Below are 19,905 nucleotides of genomic sequence, written 5' to 3'. Positions count from 1 at the left end.
TAAGACAGGAGTTTTAACACTGAGGAGGTTTTTTTCCTTTACTGAGACCACTGAGCAATTTTCTTCTCCCATCTCACAGACCAGCAGGGAAGAAATCCACTATTTTCTGCTTCCCTTTCCCTCCCTGAGAGAGGTTTCTCTGGAAAGGTGAGAGATGATTCAGGCTCTACCCTGTCTCTGGGGGCTCTGCCTGCTCCTCTGCAGGTTAGGCAAAGGCAACAGAAATCTCCCCTGTGGCAGCTGGGGTGCAAAATGTTGGACTCAAATCCATCCATCCATCCACCCCCTTGGAGCTGGTCCTGAAGTCTTGCCTTGTGTCATCTCCTTAGCACAAGGATGTGGAGGTTGGACAAGAGATCATTAGGTGGGTGAGAGGAAATGAGGGTTTAATTTAGAGCTCAGCTCCCCAGTTGAGGTTAAGGATAGAGCCTCTCCTGCATTTTTGTCTCCTAGGGCTGGGATGAGTGATTTAACAGGAAACACTTGAAGGAAGTTTAGTAATATGGAATTTCTCAATAATCTTAGAAGCCATGGAAGAAATTGGGAACAAAACCAAAACCAGAACAAAGCAGCAAAGCCAGAGCTGCCCCTCCATCCTTCACGTTGCAAGAACAAATGCAATCACCATCCTGGCTGGAATTGCTGCCTGTGCTACATCTCCAACGAGTCTGAGTTGTTTATTAGCAGAATCAGAGGGCAGGGAGGATCCACTGTCCCCTGAGAGAGCTGGTGTGTCCTGAGCCCCCAGCTCACCCTGGCAGCACCTCTTTTGTCTTCCTGCATATCCTGTCCCACCCAGCACTCTTCAGCCTGTCCTGGGCTTTGCCTGTTCTTTGCCACCTCCCATAGGGTTGTGTGATTCTGGTTTATTAATGCAGCTTGTGCCAGCCTGAGGCTCTCAAAGGGAGATACCTCTGTGAAGTGCAAGTCACTGATACCTGAAACTTCTGTAAGAAAAGAACATTTTTAAAGGTGTTCCACTGCTCTCTTGTCCCCCAGTTCAGCTGGCAGCTGGCCAAATGCACGGTGCATTTGGGGTGGAATAAAGGGGCAGAAAAACAAAACCTTGCAGTCAAGGCAGCTCAGCTTTGCTCTCTCCTGGGGCAGAAAAGTGGTTGGTTAAGATGAGGGGTACCCTGAGTACCAGTTTAGAAAAGCCTCCCTTTGCTCTTCCATCTGAGTGCAGTGCACACTGTTATTTATCAAAGGATGCCTATGCAAGCACAGATGCTTTTGGAAACAGAGTGACCTTAGCAGGATTGTGCCAAGGCTTGTGGAGTCACTGTTAGGCAAACACACAAGGGGGGAATATTCCATATCCTTGCCTTGCTCTTGGTTCAATCATGACCTCCAGGAGTTTGCAAAGATCAGGCTGTGTTAAAAGAATGGCAAAATCCACCATGGGTTTATAAATCCCTCCAGGCCCTTGGAAGTTTGTGCTTACTGCCAGGCAGAAGGTGACATTTGCCAGCATGTTTTTATGACTGACTTTGAGAAGGTACAGAATGAGAACTCGGTTTTGGTTTTATTCCCATGTTTAGCAAAACAGTAATTTTGCCTCTCTTTTCCACTCTTAGTCACCAGAATTCCCGTAGGAGTCTAACTTGCCCCATGGGGAGAGCCTGAATAAGTCCTGCAGAACCTGAGCTTCCATCCCTTCTCCTTGTTGCTGCAAACTGTCAGGAGCTTTGGGAGTCTCCATCCCAAGGGGACAGGAGCATCTTCAGCTTCTCAGGAGATCTGGAATCCAGAAAGTTGCAGCCAGCAACTTAAATGTTTGTCTTTGGCTGTGAGAGTGTTTGTGTTAGTCCCTGCATCATGGCACTCCATCCATAACTGGGAAATAGGCTGAGGCGTGGCTGTGTCTCCTCTGGAATTAGGAAGGCAGTGGTGGGGGGATCTGTGCTGTTCCCCTCCTGTTCTCAGTCATGCTGAGTTTTAGTCAGCGTCCTTTCCACGCCAAAGGTGTCAGGGAATATTGCTGGACACTGACCATCAGTTCAGTGTTTCCTGGCTTTGCTCTGTCTCCATAAACAGTCCCTGGGGCATTCCCCAGCTAGAGCCCAGCAGAGGCTGGGGACCATTCCCAACAGGCTTTCTGCATGCAGCCAGACCCTTTTCTGTGGGGTAGAAATTGAAGTGTAGACCAAGGCTGTTGCATGCCAGTTTCCTCACAAACCAGTGCCAGGCATTTTTAATTTGCTGGGATAGACACAGTCATGATGCAGAAGTTTATTTTGTGAGGATGAGCTTTAAGGGGAAAGCCCCCCACTCACTTCAGCAATGCCTCAAAGGTCATGAACTTCTCCCCTCTCCTTCTCAATCCTCCTCAGAAAGCCTGGATTGTTCCTTTTGCAAGCAGGCCTCATTTTGGTGAAGTAATCTTTTACCCCTCACACTTGTGGCTGGTGAGCTCAGTTCTCCCAACAGGCTGGAGATGCTGCAGAGGATGGATCAGGGGTGGCTGAGGGCTTTCAGAGCCTGCAGCAGAGGGAGATGTGGCTGGGGCAGGAGCTGCATGGACAGCTCCCCTGGAGGTGGCCAGCACCAGGGAAAGGAGAAGGTGGAAAGGAGACCCTGGAATGCAGCAGGGTTTAATGGCAGCTCAGAGCTCTGTGCTGCTCTATGCCTGTGCACTTATATAATCATTCTAAATAAGACACAAGAAGCCATTAATAAGTAAACAGTGATGAGGAGGATCAGAGGGGGAATGAAATGGCTGGTGGTGTTCATGTCAGAGAATTGAAATATTTGTGGAGAACTGATGGTTTGCAGCAACCTGAGCGCTCCCTTTTGAGCTGCAGCTGTGGTGGGGCTCTGCTCTGCTGCTGCTGGGCTCAGTGCAGAGCAGTAGTCGAGTTGGCACCACCCTCCCCGTGCCAGCATCTGCTTTGGCCATACAAGCTTCAAGAGGGCAGAGCTTTCCTCATTGTGGCAATCAGACACGGAGAACTAGCCCTGTGTGACTTAGAGCTCCATGGATGTTTTTCTAGAGGTGGTCTCTGCCTCTCCTGGGGATGAGGACACTCTCCAGAGTGAGGAATCCATGTTGCTTTGGCTTCTGATCCACATGATGCTGGCAGAGAAGGGGATCTCCATCAGCCTGCCCGAGCTGCTCGACATCCCATCCCCGTCCCTTTTTTTCTTTTTTTTTCTTCTTTTATGTTTTTGTGAGATGCACGGTGCTTCCCCCACAGCAGTGTGTCCCCCCAGATGAACCGTGTTTGCCTGCCAGCTGTGCACTGGAGTAGCAGGGCAGGGAGGCCTTGGCTGCTTTGATGGCACATCTGCCTGCAGACCTCAGGAGAAACAATTGCACCAATGTCTGGTTGGTTTTTGGTGGGGAAGGAGCAGTGAAGATCATGAATGTGAGGGGCTGTCCCAGAGGCCTGTGGGGTGGGCAGGGATTGGGGAGAGAGGGGAGGTGGAGGTGCAGGTGGTGGTGGCCAGCTCGGTGTGGAAGGCGCTGGACGCTCCGTTGAGCGCACGGCGCGGGAGAAGCCGCTCCCCTCCGCGGGCAGTGTCTCTGTGAATCGCCGTCAAAGCAGATGAGATTTCACACCACACAAATTTCTGAATTTAAAAGGGGAGGGAGGTGGGTAGAGGAGCGGGAGAGGAGGAGGGGGAGGGAGAAGATGCGGGCTGGCCGTGCGCCAGCGCCTCATGCTAACGCCACGGGGAAGGTGGCATCCTTCCCCGGCGTTCCCTCTGGTCCCCGCGCTCCCTGCTCCCTTTCACTGTGCTCGCGTCTTCTGGAGGCAGTGTGCTCTGTCTAGAGCTGTTTACAGCACGGTGGTTTGTTCCCTGTCTCCTCATCTCCCTGCTCAGGGAGTGAGGATCCGCTCCTCTGCTTTCCCTCCTTTAACCTCTCCTCCTCCTCCGGCTCTTCCTCTCCAGGCTGCTTTACCCCGTGCACCCCCTGATGATGCTCCTCTCTTCCCTGTTGGTCTGTCCTGTACTCTCTGCTCTCCTTTCTGTCATCTCCCCTCCTGCCCTCCCCATCTGTGCTCATGCCATCGTCTCTCCTCATTTTTCCACCTCTTGCTTTCCTTCCACCTTGATTTTCTCTTACCCCTGTTGAGACAGGAGCTCCTGAGTGCCGATCCCCCCATCCATCTCCATATCCTGTCCTCCCCAGGCCATCTCCCACGTGCCAGGCAAACCCATCTCTTCACACAACAGCTCAGAGTGTATCAAGGTAATACCATACCCTCATTCTTTATACCCGTGAAAGAGCGAGGCAAAGGTTGGTGCTGTGGCTTTCTGGACCCTTGAGAACCACGGCACGTGCTGTGACCCCAAAAGGTCACTGAAGTGCCTGAGTTTTGCTCATGCTCCCCTTTGACTGTGAGAGGTGCAAGAAGCCTCTCAGCCCTCCATGAGTCCCACCTCCCCCTGGTACACAGCCACCAAAGGAGCTGGAGAAAGCTCTCCTCAGCCCCTCTAGGGGCAGGTGAACATTGAGTCTTCAAGCAGGGTCTATCAAAGGGAAGTTGGTGCCCAGGATACTTCATAAGATCTGAAGTCTAAAGGGTTAAACACCTCCATGCTCTCTGGGATAGTCCTGGGTTGGTTTATCAGGGTTTAGGAAGCCCAGAGGCAGGACCTGACCTGGAGCTGGTGCCCCAGACCAGCTGCCTCTTGAATATTGTTCCACTTGAGGCCCCCACAGCTGGGCAGTCCTGCAGTGCAGGTGTCCCTGGGCTGGCCAGGCACTGCAGGTGAAACACAGCCTGGCACAGCTGTGGATAGCTGTGCCACCTCTGCTCAAAAACCACGCCAAAACCTGACATGGTTCCAAATTCACCTGCACAGGCAGCTTCATATCAGGGCAAATCACCTGGAGTTTGGAATCTGCATCTGACTGGGGTATCTCTGGAGGATGCTGACTACGCAGTGTGGGTATACCGGTCGTTTCTGGAAAGAAAGAATGAAATTCTCTGGCTTTTTGAGGACAAATGTCCTCTTAATCTTGTTTTTCTCCTTTCTGTCCTACCTGTCCCTTCCTTTTGAATCAACAGGGCTACATTCTGCCCTGATGTAAATCTCCGCTGATACAAATTGGTGTGATCTTGCAAAAATCATTGGAGTGGCTGTGGATTTACGCCAGCTGCCGGCGTGAGCAGGGTTTGGTGCATGGAGTGTGGTAGCCATATCTCACTGTGTCACGCTCTGCATTTCCAACCAGCACTGCAGGTGATAAGCAAATCCTGGCAAGAGGGTCCCTCTCTGAGCAGAGCCTGGCTGTCCTTCCTGCAGCCAACCCAGCCAGGCTGTGATTTTGGGGATGGACACCGTGCAGAGGTTTTAACCCCCCGAGCGGGGGGAGCTCCACAAATGGGGTGGAAATTTTTCATTTAATACATTTATTTTTTTCATCTGACACTTTCAGGGGAAGCGGGGAAGCTGCATTTGTGTCCGTGCTGTCCCAGGGGTGCAGTATAATCCGGAGAGTGGATGCCGTGTGTGTGCGGCACAGGGCGATGACTCATCCCCGTGCACCATTCCTTGGGCTTGGGCTCCACACCTCCCACCTTGGGCTGCCCTGCCAAGGTCACTGCTGCCCTCCTTATTGGCCCCCACCAGTTACCCCAGTGCAGCAGCATTAGGGTGAGATGGTGTTTCCAGCTGCCCTCCTCCTGGGAGGCTGGAAAAGCGATCCACCCAATGCCAAAGCCGTGGCGGTGATTTTTTTAAGTGGTTCCCGTCCTGTTGTCCTTCTCCCCCTCAGAGCTTTCTCCTCCACCCCAAATGCATTACAGATAAAAGGGTTAAGAGCTCGCCTGGGCCCCCTGCTCGGAGAGAGGGCAGTTGCAGTGTTGTATCTAGACCCAGTGAGGATATATATAAATTCCCTTCGTCTCTTCGGATCTATTTATAGCACGGCAGGCAGTGGCAAAGGCTCTCCTCAAGGCTTCATCTCCTACAAACAGACTTCACAGACAGCAGAGAAGATAAATTTAGCACACGAGATTTCTTAAAGAGCCAGCAGCTCTGCAGGGCTGCCAGCCTGCCCTGCCACAGCCCCTGCCCCAATACCCCACCAGGGCAGCCCTCTTCCACCCTGTTCTATCCTCCCCCCTTCCTCCCCCCTCCTCCCCATTTCCAATTTTATGTCCAGCTTCACCCATATTCTCCCCCTTTCTTGTCTCTTTTTCTACCATTGATGTTTTTTGCCTTTTTTTTTTTTTTTCTTCTCTTTCACTGGTTCGCCATCTCATCCTCCCTGCTTTCTTGTTTTTTTCTTTTTTTTTCCCCCTCTCTTTTCTCTCTCCCAGGCCACAGGGCTCTGAAGATAAAGCTTTCTAGTTAACAGTTCACTGGTTATGCCTACATAGTAAAAAATGTGTAGCTTGATTAATGCCTTCCAGATGGTTAATTGAAAAAATAGGGGGAGAATGCAGCAATCTCTCCCCCCTCTCCAGCACTCTGCACACATCCATGGCACGGGAAGAAGACTGCATTAAAGGGTGAGGGGGAGCAATAGATTTGAGAAAGAGGGGCAGCCTGTTAACTCCAGGGTGGTGTTGCCATTCTGGGGGATTAACTCTGTCCCTGCCTCTCATGCTCTCATCTATCTCACCCCAAAATCCCCCAATCCCAGAGGTGTACAACATATTCCTTCCTGCACAACGTGTAGCACACATGGACCCTCCTGGCATCCTCAGCTGAACCTCAGCACAGGCACTGCGCTGCTCTGTGTCCTCCCCGTGCTCCAGCACCCCCAGAGCAACACCCACCCTCATCCTCTCCCGTATTTACATTTTTGGGGATGCACACACCCAGTGCCTCCGTTAGTGGGGTGTGGGGTGGGCTCTGCCATAGGGCTCTGGGATTTGGGGGTTTGGCAGTGCCAAAGAGAGAGGGGCACGGACATGGGGGGCTGTAATCAGGGGGTTTGGGGGGACTCGTGAGGGAAGGGGGGTGATGATGTGGTCAGCAATGGGTCACTGCCGGGTGATGGAAGCGATCCATCCTCACCAACACGTGCCTGCTGTCTCCCTGTTCCGTGCTGGCAGCTCTCCTCTTCCCCCCCAGAGCTGTGCCTACTCCCGGGTCCTTTGTCTCTCCCCGGGGACAGAGGAGCAGGAGCAGATCCCTGCCCACCCCAGGGAGATGCTGACGTGAGGCACGGAGGGTTTGTGCCGTGCCACTGGGGGTGAGCCGCATCAGCCCCTGGCCCTGCACACCTCCCAGCCCGGATCTCCCTAGTTTCCAGGGAAACAGCGGCCCCAAATGCTGCCTGACTTTCACTCCTGCCTTTCATTTCTCCTTTTTTTTTTTTATTTTAATTTTTTTTTTTTTTTTTTTTTTTTTTTTTTTTTTTTTTTTTGGTAAAGAAAAAAGCAGACATAACAGATTTTTTAAAAAAATAATTTTTTTTTTCTTCCTTTTCTTTCCCTTTCAGGATCACCACCACGGCCGCCTGCATGATGGACCTGCGGAGGTACCCGCTGGACCAGCAGAACTGCACGCTGGAGATCGAGAGCTGTGCGTATGCCTCGGGCACATCCCCCGCCACGCGGTGCCACCCGATGTCACCCGATGCCACCCGCCCCGGCCACAGCTCCTGGGGATGCCTCCCAGGGGGGAAATTCCCAGGAAAACCGAGCTGTAGCAGCAGGCTGGGTGTTAAAATCAGTCCCAGGAGGGTGGAGAAGCCTCTCGGAGCCTTAAGGAAGCCCTGCGGAGCTGTCCTTGCTCAGGGCTGGCTCCACGGGTCGTGGGGTGGGCAGGAGCTCCTGCTGCAGGCACAGGGATGCCAGAGTGTCCTTTCTGCCACTCCTCAGCACCTGGGGAACAGTGGACAGTAGAACGCAAGGAAACAGAAGGCAGGGAATTACCCACAGCTCCCTGAGTTGAGATTTTGTTCCTAATGGGTCATGTCAAGCCAATTTGTTCGTCAAAGCTGCATTTCCTCGCAGTATTCCTGAGACCCAGGCTGAGATAAAGAGATCCAATTGTTTCCATCCTCAGAGCTTTTGTCTTTTACACACTTTGCACACCGGCAATCTGCAGGGCTCCATTTTCTTTGCTTCCACACGACTCTGGAACATCACTCCTTTTAGGGCTGGATTATAAAACCAGTGTATTTTAAAAACCAAAACCTAGCCACACTTCAGAGAAAAAAGCCTTTTTCTGATGCAGAGGTGCTGGGTTTGGGATCAGCAGGAGGCAGATAGGGTCCCCTGCCCCTCTGCAGCTTGGGGCTCTTACCTGTAGGAGATAAGCGCTGCCTGTTGATCCCATCCCTCCCAAAAATAACCCTCAACACGCATACCCCTGCCTATCTGTGTGCCAGGATCCCACAAAAACCTGATGAGGCAAGCTGCAAACAGGCTGCTAATCTGACATTTTAAGACGTCACATCAATACTTTTCGATATTTCAGATGGAAATGACTTGCCTTTGTGAAAGTTCGTTTACTTTTTAGAAGTAAAATGGAAATTTGGTTTTCTCTTTAAAGCTAGAAATCAAAGCGAGGCATTTATTTTTAGAACAAGCAACCTTTCCCTTTAGAAACACTTTTAAAAAATGGCTTCATGAAAAACATGCTCGATTTCATATTGCATAATGCCATAATAAAAAAATAAAAAAAAAGAAAAATACAAAAATTGGTACCCAACACCAGCAGGCCGTAGAATAAATGGAATAGAGCTAGTTAACTGTGAGATCTCCTAAAATTAGTTACCGTAATTTGACATTTTCATTGCTGATCAGGAAGTAAATTTGAAGTCACTGCTGTTAAATTTGTGGATGATGAAGATAGCAGCGTGCGGGGCTTTTGCTGGCTGCGCATTTGAATCCTTCCCAATCGGAATCCATCCGGAAGGGCTCTGAACACAGCCGAGTGCAGAGCTCTGTGTGCAGGACCGCAGGGCCATCCCCAGGGGCTGGAGCCACACGGGGAGGTGAGGAAGGGATGGCAGCCCCGGGCACCACGGCTGGAGCTTCTGTGGCTCTGGCAGAAGGGGCTGGAGTGAGCCCTGTTATATAAACCAGGGGAGCCGTGAGTCAGAGCTTGGCATCGATTGGCCTCTGAACATTGTCACTGAGATGGGGAAACAACCTCTGCCTGTGTTTGGGTTCCAAAATTTAGGGAGGAAGCTGAGAAATCGGAAGAGGTTGAGGAAAGATGCTCAAAAAAAAGTGGTTCAAGGGCTGGAGCAGATGTTGTGCTGTGAGAAACCTCAGTAGCTCAGTCTGGTTTGTTTACTGCAAAGGAGGTGGAGAGGTGAGCTGTTTACAGGCTGGGATCACCTCTGCAGAGGGGGAATGGGCTCGGGAACCTCCTGGAGAAATTCGGAACATCCACTGAAGGCTGAGAGTGTGAGGCAGATGAATTGAGATGTGAAATGGTACACGGTGTCTCTGAGCTGGGAGGGTGCTGGAATCAGCCACCGGGAGGAGCGGCTGGGGGGGATTTGGGATTTGGGATGTGGATGTTCCCTGCTGGTTCCAGCCCTGGGGCTGAGCGATGCAAACGCCAGGTCCTGTGCACAGAGGAGTGTGAGGAGGATAACCCAAGGCTCCTGAAACCCTGGGGACTCGGAGGTGTGAGGGTTTAGCACTCTGGGAGCAGCCAGCTGGGAGGGGAGGTGGAGCCTTGGCTTAGCTGATTTCCATCAGAAGCAGATGTGGCCTGGCATTTGGAGGATTGGGTTTGTATTTCAGCACCCGTGAATAAGTGCAGTAATGACTGAGAGTGCAGGATGTGGGCTCGGAGACTGCACAGTCATCAAATAATTCCCTTTGGGAAGACACCTCAGGGTGTCTCTAGCTCAGCCTGCAGCTCAAAGCAGGGTCAGCTGTGAGACCAGACCAGACTGCTGAGCCCTTTGTCCACTCAGCAGCTTCAGGATGACGCTGTCCTCAAAGGTTCAGCTCTGATCTGGGGTGACCCTTAGCCCTCAGAGGAGAATTCCTCCTCGGTGGTACATTCAACCAGAGGTTTCCCCTCTGCAGTTCCTCACTGCCCTGATCCCACTGATGCCCTGGTGCTGGGTGTGGTGGCATCCCCTGAGTGCCTGTGCTCCTGGGGTGGGTGGCTGAGCCAGGTGCTGAACACGAGCTCTCTGTGGGCACAGGTGAGGCTCACGCTCCCAAGGCAGCCTTGCCCTGAGCTGTACCAAAGCCTGGCCGGATCTTACTGCTCCCGTGAAGCTTCACTTGGAATCTGAGGTCACCCTTGTGCAGCAACAGCCTTCAATGAACAGGCTTCAAAACACGGCAGCACTGTTGATTTTCAAGTTGTGATGAATCCTTGCCACAAGGACAGGGCAGGGCTGTGAACATTGCTCTGGTGGTGAGGGATTTCGTGGTTTCATCCCCTGGGCTTCATTCCCCACGTGTCCAGAGTACTTGGGGGTCACATTTCCAGCCCAAGCAGCCCTCTCTGGCACATAGAGTTTGGGGTTAAAACAAGAAGCTGCACCCGTTGGCTGAGTTAACAAACCCATTGAAATGTAAGGGATGAATATTTGAGTCTAATTCCTTTTCCTCTCTTCTCTCATTGCTGCTCTTCTCAGCCAGCACTTGGTAAAAGCAGCCCCCAGCCTCAGAGACTCTGTTCACTTCTTGGATCTGAATTTTGACTGAGAGTGCTTAGAAAAGGGAGGTGCTCTGATCTTCAAACTTCTTTTCAACTGCTGCTGTAGAATTTTTAATACTGAGCTGCCCTGTTTACCCAGTCCCACCAGTCAGTACTGTGTGGTCTCCCCCTCCTGGTAAAAGGAGGCAGTTTTTAAAAAGCAGAATGCTGTGTTTGGTGCATTTGACAGAGGCTTCTGGAGCACAAGTCCCTGTCATGTCACCCATGGAGATTACGTAGTGCAAGCCAAGGCTGGATGGGCCACGCCTCACCTTTTTCTCCTGAATTCTAGCCAGAAGTGGGAGTTGTGGCAAATTTTTCCTCTTCTCCTGGGGACTGTATTGCCAAGCTCAGCTGAAGAAGGGAAGTACATCAGCAGGGAGAGGCTAGGCTTGGTGTGGGCTTCCTTTTGGATCCTTTTCCACCTTAGTGCAAATGGTGGTGTGTGTGATCTGTCAGCTTAGCTCTCCCTGTGTGCTCCTTCCTCCCTGCAGATGGTTACACGGTGGATGACATTGTCTTCTTCTGGCAAGGGAATGACTCTGCTGTCACGGGCATGGAGGTGCTGGAGCTGCCCCAGTTCACCATCATCGAGCAGAGGCTGGTCAGCAGGGAAGTGGTCTTCACCACTGGTGAGTCTCTGCTGAAGGGCTCCATGGGATGGGCAAACCTGCTGCTGACCAACTGCTTGAATCCCTCTGATTCAAACACTGGGGCACTAACTTAAGATCTAGGCTTCAACCTGAGGTTCCTCTATAAAAAAATGGTGTCTTCTGCACCCACCACCTTTGCTTGTTCTTTTTTTTTTTTTTTTTTTTTTTTCCTGCTTCTCTTCAAAGATTTGCAGGATCATTTTCCCCGCTGCAATTGTTCCCATTTCTTAGTCAAAATAATGACTGAACTCAGAACCTCTTGAGGAGGTTCTCAGCCTTCATCTGATTTTTATGTGGTTTACATCTGGGTCTCAGAGCTAATGAAGGTGCAATAGTAAGGAGAAATTATATCCATTGAGAAGCAAGTGGGCTATGAAATTATGCAAACCCATCTGTACATGGCAATAAAAGGGTTTGGAGAAAATACCTGGGACGATTCAGGTGCTGCCAGATGAAAAGTTGCAGGGGTTTGGATTTTGGTTGCTGGTCTGAGGTGGAGTTCACTGCCAAAACAGCACAGCACACACCTGTCAAAAAACAAAACAAAACAAAAAAAAAGACTGGTGAAATATTGTGTTCACAGGTGGCACATAGTGGTGAGAGAACAACACCTCCTTTTTCCCAGTCTACATCCTTGATGATTTAAAACTGCTGTTTTCTTGTTACTTTAGCTGCCAACCAGGATTACACCCATGTTTCAGGCTCCTGTGTTGCCTGAGGGGCAGAGGTGGGGAGGAGCAATGACTTGGACTTTTTCTCACAGCAATGAAGGAGGCACTGCTTTGTCCCTGTCAAAATTAGCCTGCTCCAGTTGAAGGGCTGTAAAAAGTACTTATTGTCCTCACTATCCTCATTAGGTTTGCTAAAAGATTAGGAGGAAGTTGCAATAACTTGAATATAATAAAAAAGAGACCTTCATATTAACTAACAGTACTCTATTTGCATATGAATTTGCCCAGTCTGACCATAACCCATTTTTAGAACAGCATGGGAAAAATATGATTCAGATCTTCATTGCTGTTTGGAGGCAGAATTGGCACATGAAACATCGGAGAATCATCTTGTGGCACCCAAATATAGGGTTAAATTCTCCTGTGTAAGCCTCCATCATATTGGCTGGCACCATAATAGCAATTCCAGCACTGAGCAGCCATTCTCCCATGATGGCTGATAGAATAATGTGACTTATGTAGATTTTCCTTTCTTCTTAATACTTTGGGACTATTGAGCAGGTTCTGAATGGACCACTTGCAAAAACTGACCGGTCTGCAAAACTAGCTGCAGGAAACAGGAGATTTCCCATTATCCCTGCCTCTTGAGAACTTTTTCAAGTAAAATATCAATTCCTAACCTAAAGCTCTTAGCACAAATACAGCCTTGCCCTCCTCTCAAATCACATCCTCCTCTAACGTCTCGTTGGCAGGTTCATATCTGCGCCTGTCCCTGAGTTTCCGGATTAAGAGGAACATTGGTTACTTCATCCTGCAGACCTACATGCCATCCATCCTCATCACCATCCTCTCCTGGGTCTCCTTCTGGATCAATTACGATGCTTCTGCTGCACGAGTGGCACTGGGTATGGACTTTTCATTGTACTTTGGAGGTGTTTTCTTGAGGGAGATCAGCTCTAACAAAGAAAATCCCTTTACTTTATGAGGTAGCAATTAAGTCCGTCAAAGTTGTCATCCCAAATGGACATAATTTCTTTTCCTGAGAAAAACTACCAATTTTCAATCAGAAGAGTTACATCTCTTTTTTACTGGTTTGGTTTGGGGTTTTTTTGTTTGTTTGTTCATTGGTTTTTTGGGGATTTGTTTGGTTGTCCGTGGGGTCTTTTTGTTTGTTTGGGTTTGGGGATTTTTTGTTTTGGTTTTTTGGGGTTTTTTTTGGTTTTGGGTTTTTTTGGTTTTGGTTTGATTTTTTTTGTTTGTTAGTACTTTCCAAACTGGAGTCTGTTTTATTTGAATCAGTAAAAGTCCTACCAAAACATTTCTGGGCGTGAGTTTAAACTCTCTAAACAAAAATGTAGATGGCCACTGATTCTCAGGTGTGTGGGACCCTGACGTGCCCGAGTTCCTTTGCTCTGGTTTGCACTGGTTTTCTTAAGAAGAGAAATCTGGGCACCTCTTTGTCAACTGGTGTTCCAGGAGAGGTCAGCTGGGTGATTACTGCTGAGCCTGGATGGCCAAAATGTTGTATGGGAATGGTTAAATAATGAAAGCAATAAAGGAAGGGGCATTACACATTTTTCTGATAGGTCAGGCCCCATACAGACACTCTGTGCAGATGGAGACCTTCATGGCCAAGGCAAATGTGGGACAGCAGTTAAAAGTCCAAGTTCTTCCTTGGCACATGCTCCCCTAAATAGGAATGTTTTCCTCTACGAGGGGAAAAAAAAACCTGAGGTCTTTTAAGCAACAGAAGGGAAGTGGGGGTGGATGGCAGATGAGGGATTTGAAGGAGGAACAGGAGAAAGGGGGGATGGCTGGCATATGAGAATGGGGCTGTGTGACACGAGGGAAAGTTCAGAGGCAATGGGAGAGGTAAGGAGGGAGCAGGGCTGGATCTGTGAGTGGGACAAGGCTCAGAGAGGCAGTGCAGCTCAGGGAGAGGATGGGTCTTACAGCAAAGCTTCAAGTAGCTCTAGGAGAAAGAGTTTGAGGTTGCACAAAGGTATAAAAGAGGTGATTTGGCTTTGCCTGCTTCGAGAGGCTGGAGCAGGGAGGCAGGGAGGGAAGAAGAACTTGGTAAATTAAAAGGGTAAGTTGCACTGACAGGAGTGTAATCAGAGAGAGAAGAAAGAGAGCACGGCCGACGTGAAAGCACAAGCAGAAGGGTGGAGGTGATATGCACAGCTGCTGAATTTCTGCTGACATCTGGACTCAAAGGAGAAGACAGAAGAAAAACATTGTAGATCAGAACTGCAGCTGCTCTGCCTAAACAATTCCTGACAGTTCTCGACCTAACTAATCCATAAAAAGCTCCAAAAAAGGAAACTGCTCAGCCTCCTCTGGTCACTTTATCTCCAGATTTACCTGCTTGCGCAGTCAAAGGGCTCCTCTTTGCCCTAAGTCTCCATTGCAATTTGTCCACTTCTTAATGGAGACGTGGAGAACATTCTATTCTCCATTTCTTTGCCTCAGATTTCTGTATATTTAGGCTACTGCCTAAATATAGGCCATATTGTGTGTATATAAATACATCTCCCTTCTGTTTACCCAACTGAAGGCTAATAGTTCTTTCAGTCTTTTATCAGGAATGACACCAAAGACACAGCGAGGGTGAAGGAGGAACAGGAGAAGCAGAGGTGCAGGGTGCACAGAGAGCCATCAGTGCAGAGGTGGGGCTGAAACCACAGGAGCAAATTAAGGTCATGGAGATTATCAGAGCTGCCAATGGAGAGAGGAGGAGGAAAAGAGGAGAAAAGGAGATCAGCAAGGTAGTAAGAACAGCTAGAGAAGCAGAGGAGGACTAGGTTGAAGAGGAGGAGCTACCACCCCCAAAAGAAGTATGAAGGCTCATTGCCATGATTTAGGAGCTGGCAGAAGACTGTCAAAGAGGCAGGTCTGAGGCCACTCTGACAGTCCAGAGAAAGGAAGAGTCTGAAGAAGAGGACTGAAGCTGTGAGAGTAATCATAGTGAATCAGGTTTTTGGAACTGAGTAGATGGGGACAAAAGTGTTCACAAAATGCTTATTTGAGATGCAAGAAATGTGAGGAGGCCTAAAAAGGAGAGTGTGAGAACCATGGGAGGAATGTGTACAAGTGATAATTGATGTAATGAATGGTAAAGCTGGTGAGAGGAAGGTGGGAACTGATGGGGTCAAGGACAGAAGCCTACAAGGCAGGCAAAAAAAAGACGGTGCCATGGAGAGGAAATCTCTTCACTCTTTCTCCAATTCATGGCATTGGAAAGACACAGCAGCTTATAAACTCATGCCAAAGATGCTGAGGCATTCAGTAGCACACAGTGAAGCCTGATGAGTTCATGAAGGAGAAAAAAGGGAGGAGAGGAGGGTAAAAAAGACCAAAACTGAATGTTTCCTACCACACTGATCAAGGAGACTTACAGAAACAGGGTCCAGAGGATGCTGATCCTCACCATTCTGATGATACTCAGCTTTGACTCTTTCTCCAACAGTTTGCTGCTGGTTCATTTTCTGCAGCAATTTGTAGTGGGCAAGTGGGCTTAGAATAATGACAGCTTCCTTCCCAGCTGCGCTGCTCCCATCCCTCCTGAGGCTGCCCAGCTGGATGGAGGGATGTGGGAGCTGGGAACAGCATTTCAAAGAAACCATCCCACGGCAGTGACGGAGCACCTGCCCTCTCCCCACAGGGGTCACCACGGTGCTCACCATGACAACCATCAACACCCACCTGCGGGAGACTCTCCCCAAGATCCCCTACGTCAAGGCTATCGATGTTTATCTCATGGGCTGCTTCGTCTTCGTGTTCCTGGCACTGCTGGAGTATGCTTTTGTCAACTACATCTTCTTCGGGCGAGGGCCGCGGCAGCAGAAGAAGCAGAGCGAGCGCATCAGCAAGGCCAACAACGAGCGCCACCGCTACGAGGAGAAGAGGGTGAGAGAGCAGGTTTGTCCTCTCCTTTCCTTGTGCCAGGAGAATTGGGGCTCTCCACTGGGTGAGCTGGGAGCAGCCTCTGTGTCGCTGTTGGACAAGAAAGACTCCATATAATTCAGAAGGCTCTTTATGTAGAATATATATCTATATATATCCCTGGTTCGTGCCTGGGATATCTCTGACGTATATTTCTGAAATTCTTTTTCCAGGGAATTTTCTGCAAACAAGAGAAGTGTTTTTGTACGTTTGCATTCTTTCCCTAGGAGGGACTTCTTCTTGATGTTCCTCTGGTCTGACCAATGTGATTGAAATTATTTGTCTTCTTGTCACCAATCAAATTGGTCTGCATAAAAAAGTATATAAGGGAGGCACATCCCAAAAATAGAGGAGTAATCTTCAGCCTTCTGAGGCTGGAGTGTTGTGTCATTGTGTTGTACAACAGCATTATATATATATATACATATATGTACATATATATATGTGTATATATATATGTACACATATATATACATATATATAAAATGTATAGAAGCTCTTTATACGGAATAATGTATAAAAAAAGAAGGCTCTTTATTGTCCAATTCTTTCTACCTTTTATAAGGTGTTCTGGTACAGACTTAACATGACTGGTGAATAGGAACAACACCTCTCTAATGCCGTTGGTTAAACTACAAAATCAGAAAACACCAGCTGGATAAAGATTGTTTTGAGAAAGGAGATTTGTTTGCCAAGATTGTTTTGAGAAAAAGCTTTCTTGAGAGACTTTTCCTTGGGAAAGTGTTAGCAGCTGCCAAGCAGGCTAAAAGTCTCTCAGGCCCACACCCTTGTGCTCACTGTGAGAGATGAAGCCCAGTTTTCCTTGTCTGGTGACTACTGGGAATTTTTCCTCCTTGATAGTCTTCATCCAGTCTCATCATAACCCTCCTCTTGCATGGGCCAGGTGTAGCCAAAAGTCCCCCTGTGGCTTTTGCTCCTCCTGTGTTGGCAGAACCACACTTCCCCCTCTAAAAATTTTCCTGCAAGCACAAGTGGCTGCTCCTTCCACCCCAACAGCAGTGGACAACACTCAAATGCAGCACGTTCAGAACTCACAAATGAACCCATTGGGGGTATTGCCACCAAACTCTGGGGAAGAAATGAAATTCTCCAACACCATCTTTTAAGTATTAATGAGTCAGGCATTTCTTTATTCTGGCCAGGATGTGCAGTGGAAATCATTTCAACGACGTGTGATTCTTTACCAGACTTTTCACATATTTATATATTTTAAAAAGCCCCAGAGAAATTCTCATTCACTGGTTCTGCATTACACAGTTCTTAGTATTTGATGTGTTCATTATTGATCCCTTCACCTTCAATGCTATTTTTGGTCCTCATTCTTTGGTTCTCTTATCAATCTTTTCCTAGACTGGGAACCTGCCAGGGGTTTAATATCTATTAATGTCTCTCTATCTCCTGTGTATCTTCTGGCTACTCCCAACCTCTAGAAATTAAACTCTCAGAATCTAGGAATCTTCTTTTTGTTGATGGAGGTGTCACCCAGTGAGACTCAAACCCTCGCTGAATAGAGTCTTTCAAAGAGAAACCTCAACTTCCCTCCCCTTTGGCAAAGGTGAACCAACCCATGACTAGAATTGATGCCCTGGGAAGGCCGACCTGAAACACAGACTGGACAGAGCTAAGAGAATAAAGGAGATATTTATTAAAAGGATTTTAAGCATCCACCTTGGGCAGGACAGAGCCTGGCCAGGGCTACACCCAAGGTGGACCCAAAATGGTCACAAAATGGGCAAACGGTCATGAAGTCTCACATTTTTAGAAGTTTTGGTCCATTTGCATTTTGGGTTTTAGTTGTCCAATTCCAGCTCCAGGCTGTGAGGTCCCATCCTTCTTGTTCCTCCCTCCAGCCCACCCTTGTTTGTGCTTTGGGGCTGAAAGTTGTCCTTGGTGTGCAGCAGGACAAGGATTTGTTTTGTGTCCCTGCTGTGTGCAGAGCTGAGTGACACTGACTGTGAGCTCAGAGCTGCACCCCTGGGCACCACAGAACCTGAAACACATGAAAGTTTAAACCTAAGTCATCAAACTTACTTTAAAAATGTATAAGTCACATAATTTCCAACAGAATCATTACCCAGAAATCTGCTCAGAGTCACCCCTAATGGCACCCAGGACACCCCAGTACCTCCATGTCTGTGCTCCTCGTTCCAGGTCGACCCTTATGGCAACATCCTCCTCAGCACGCTGGAGATGAACAACGAGCTGCTGGCCACGGACATGATGAGCAGCGTGGGCGACTCTCGAAACTCTGTCATGTCCTTCGAAGGCTCGGCCATCCAGTTCCGCAAGCCTCTGGCCTCTCGGGATGGCTTTGGCCACCACCCCAGCCTGGACCGCCACGTCCCGCTGAGCCACCACGCCGCCGCCGCCCGCAACCGCGCCAACTGCCGCCTGCGCCGGCGGTCGTCCAAGCTGAAGCTCAAAATCCCGGACCTGACGGACGTCAGCACCATTGACAAGTGGTCACGGATCATTTTTCCGATCACTTTTGGATTCTTCAACCTTGTTTACTGGTTGTACTATGTAAATTGATGCCTGCAGCCCTCCCAGAGAGAGATAATAGGGACGGACGCTCAGACAATGACAACACGAGGAGTGTTGCGGTCTTTTGGGTTTGGGTTTTACTCTTTACTATCATTGTCATTTATTCCTATGGTTCATTAGGTTTATTCTAAGCTTACTCTTCTCTTTTCAGCACATGTAGAACCACGGAGTGTGGGGTGGGGTGAAGGGAGAGAAAGGTTCTGGGAGGGGGTTTGGTTTCAGGGAGGGATGTGTTTATCTTGATTTTGGTTTCCTGCTGAAGGACTTAAACCATTGTACAAAAAACCAAAACAAAACAAAAAATCAACAAAACCAACAAAAAACAAAAAAAAAAGAAAAAAGGAAAAAAAAAGAAAAAAAGACAGAAAAAAAAGGAGAAAAAAATACACAAAAAAACCCTAAAACCAAGAAAAGTTAAAAAAAAAAAAAAAAAAAAAAAGAGGGGGGAGATTTAAAGAAGTTGAGTCAAAAACTGGTGGGGGCGATAGGTTATCTTTGGCTGTGCTCACTAATGCTCTATCCTCACTTCCATTTCACTACTGAATTTCATCCTTCACTTTTCAGCCTTATTATATATTTTTAATCTTTCTTCTGTCACTGCTCTTAACCCCTTCATGTTTATTCCTTCATGGATCCATGAGATGATGGGGTTTCATTCTCACGCTATGAGGTTTTTCTTTTCTTTTTCTCTCTCTCCCTCTCTCTTGCTTACAAGCCTAAAAGAATCTTTTAAACCAACGAATAAAAAGAATATTTATTTTGGAAGAGCTGGGAAGGGAGGGGAGGACGAGGCAATTATTTGGGAGGGAAGGGGCAACGTGGGGTTTATGGGAAGGGGGGGGAGGAGGGAACTTATCAAAACCGAGGCATATTTGCAAGATGCCTTTTTCCACCTTCAGGAGTTTGCAAGCTGTTTTTCCTGTGTGAATGTGCGTGTGTGGAGCATCTGTGTGTGTGTGTGTGTGTGTGTGTGTGTGTGTGGGCACATGTGTCCATGGATGCGTGTGTGCAAGCATGTTTTCTGGGGAGGGGGGCTGGGGAGGGGGGTTTTGTAATATCTTTTGTAGAAAGAGAACACAGATGACATTTAACTGGCAGCGTGTTTTCGGGCACGGGGGTGAATAGCAGGGGTTTGTTTGCTCATTGCAGCTTCACCTGGTTGGAGGTCGGGGTCCCAGCTCCAGAGGCAGAGCTGGGGAGGCAGAGTGTGCAAACTGAGGGAAGAGAGGGATTTGGGGATCAGCAATAGGGCAGTGCTGCTGCTCACTGATCTCGAGGAGACTGAGCTGATTCAGTCCTCAAAGGAGGCGTTGTTCCTAGTTATTCCCACCCTGCATCTTCCTTACTGAGTCTGGAGAGAAAAGCAGTTGCAGGAGTCGAAGATTTTAACCCTTCCCCCCTCTCCCTGTTCCTTATGCCAGACAATGGATCCACATCCCAGCCCTCTGAGTGACCATAGCCTGCATCAAAGTGCAGGAGAG

The 19,905-nt window shown here is 48.7% G+C and overlaps 1 protein-coding gene across 2 annotated transcripts in view; it reads left to right on the top strand.

Moving 5' to 3' along the window:
- The window catches only part of LOC136370498 (gamma-aminobutyric acid receptor subunit beta-4), a 75,548-nt gene extending 56,322 nt beyond the window's left edge, over nt 1-19,226 (top strand). The window contains exons 5-9 of one of the 2 annotated variants that reach the window (XM_066333940.1): nt 7,409-7,491; nt 11,085-11,222; nt 12,667-12,819; nt 15,579-15,823; nt 18,032-19,226. In XM_066333940.1, coding sequence (XP_066190037.1) covers nt 7,409-7,491; nt 11,085-11,222; nt 12,667-12,819; nt 15,579-15,823; nt 18,032-18,412 — 1,000 coding nt within the window. In that variant the 3' untranslated portion in view covers nt 18,413-19,226. Of the gene's footprint in view, nt 1-7,408; nt 7,492-11,084; nt 11,223-12,666; nt 12,820-15,578; nt 15,836-18,031 lie in introns of both variants that reach the window. The other variant, XM_066333939.1, reaches the window with a different exon arrangement.
- Nucleotides 19,227-19,905: the final 679 nt, after the last annotated feature.

This window comes from Sylvia atricapilla, chromosome 21 (assembly GCF_009819655.1).
Source record: "Sylvia atricapilla isolate bSylAtr1 chromosome 21, bSylAtr1.pri, whole genome shotgun sequence".
NCBI lineage: Eukaryota > Metazoa > Chordata > Aves > Passeriformes > Sylviidae > Sylvia > Sylvia atricapilla.
This window is presented reverse-complemented; position numbering and strand designations above follow the sequence as displayed.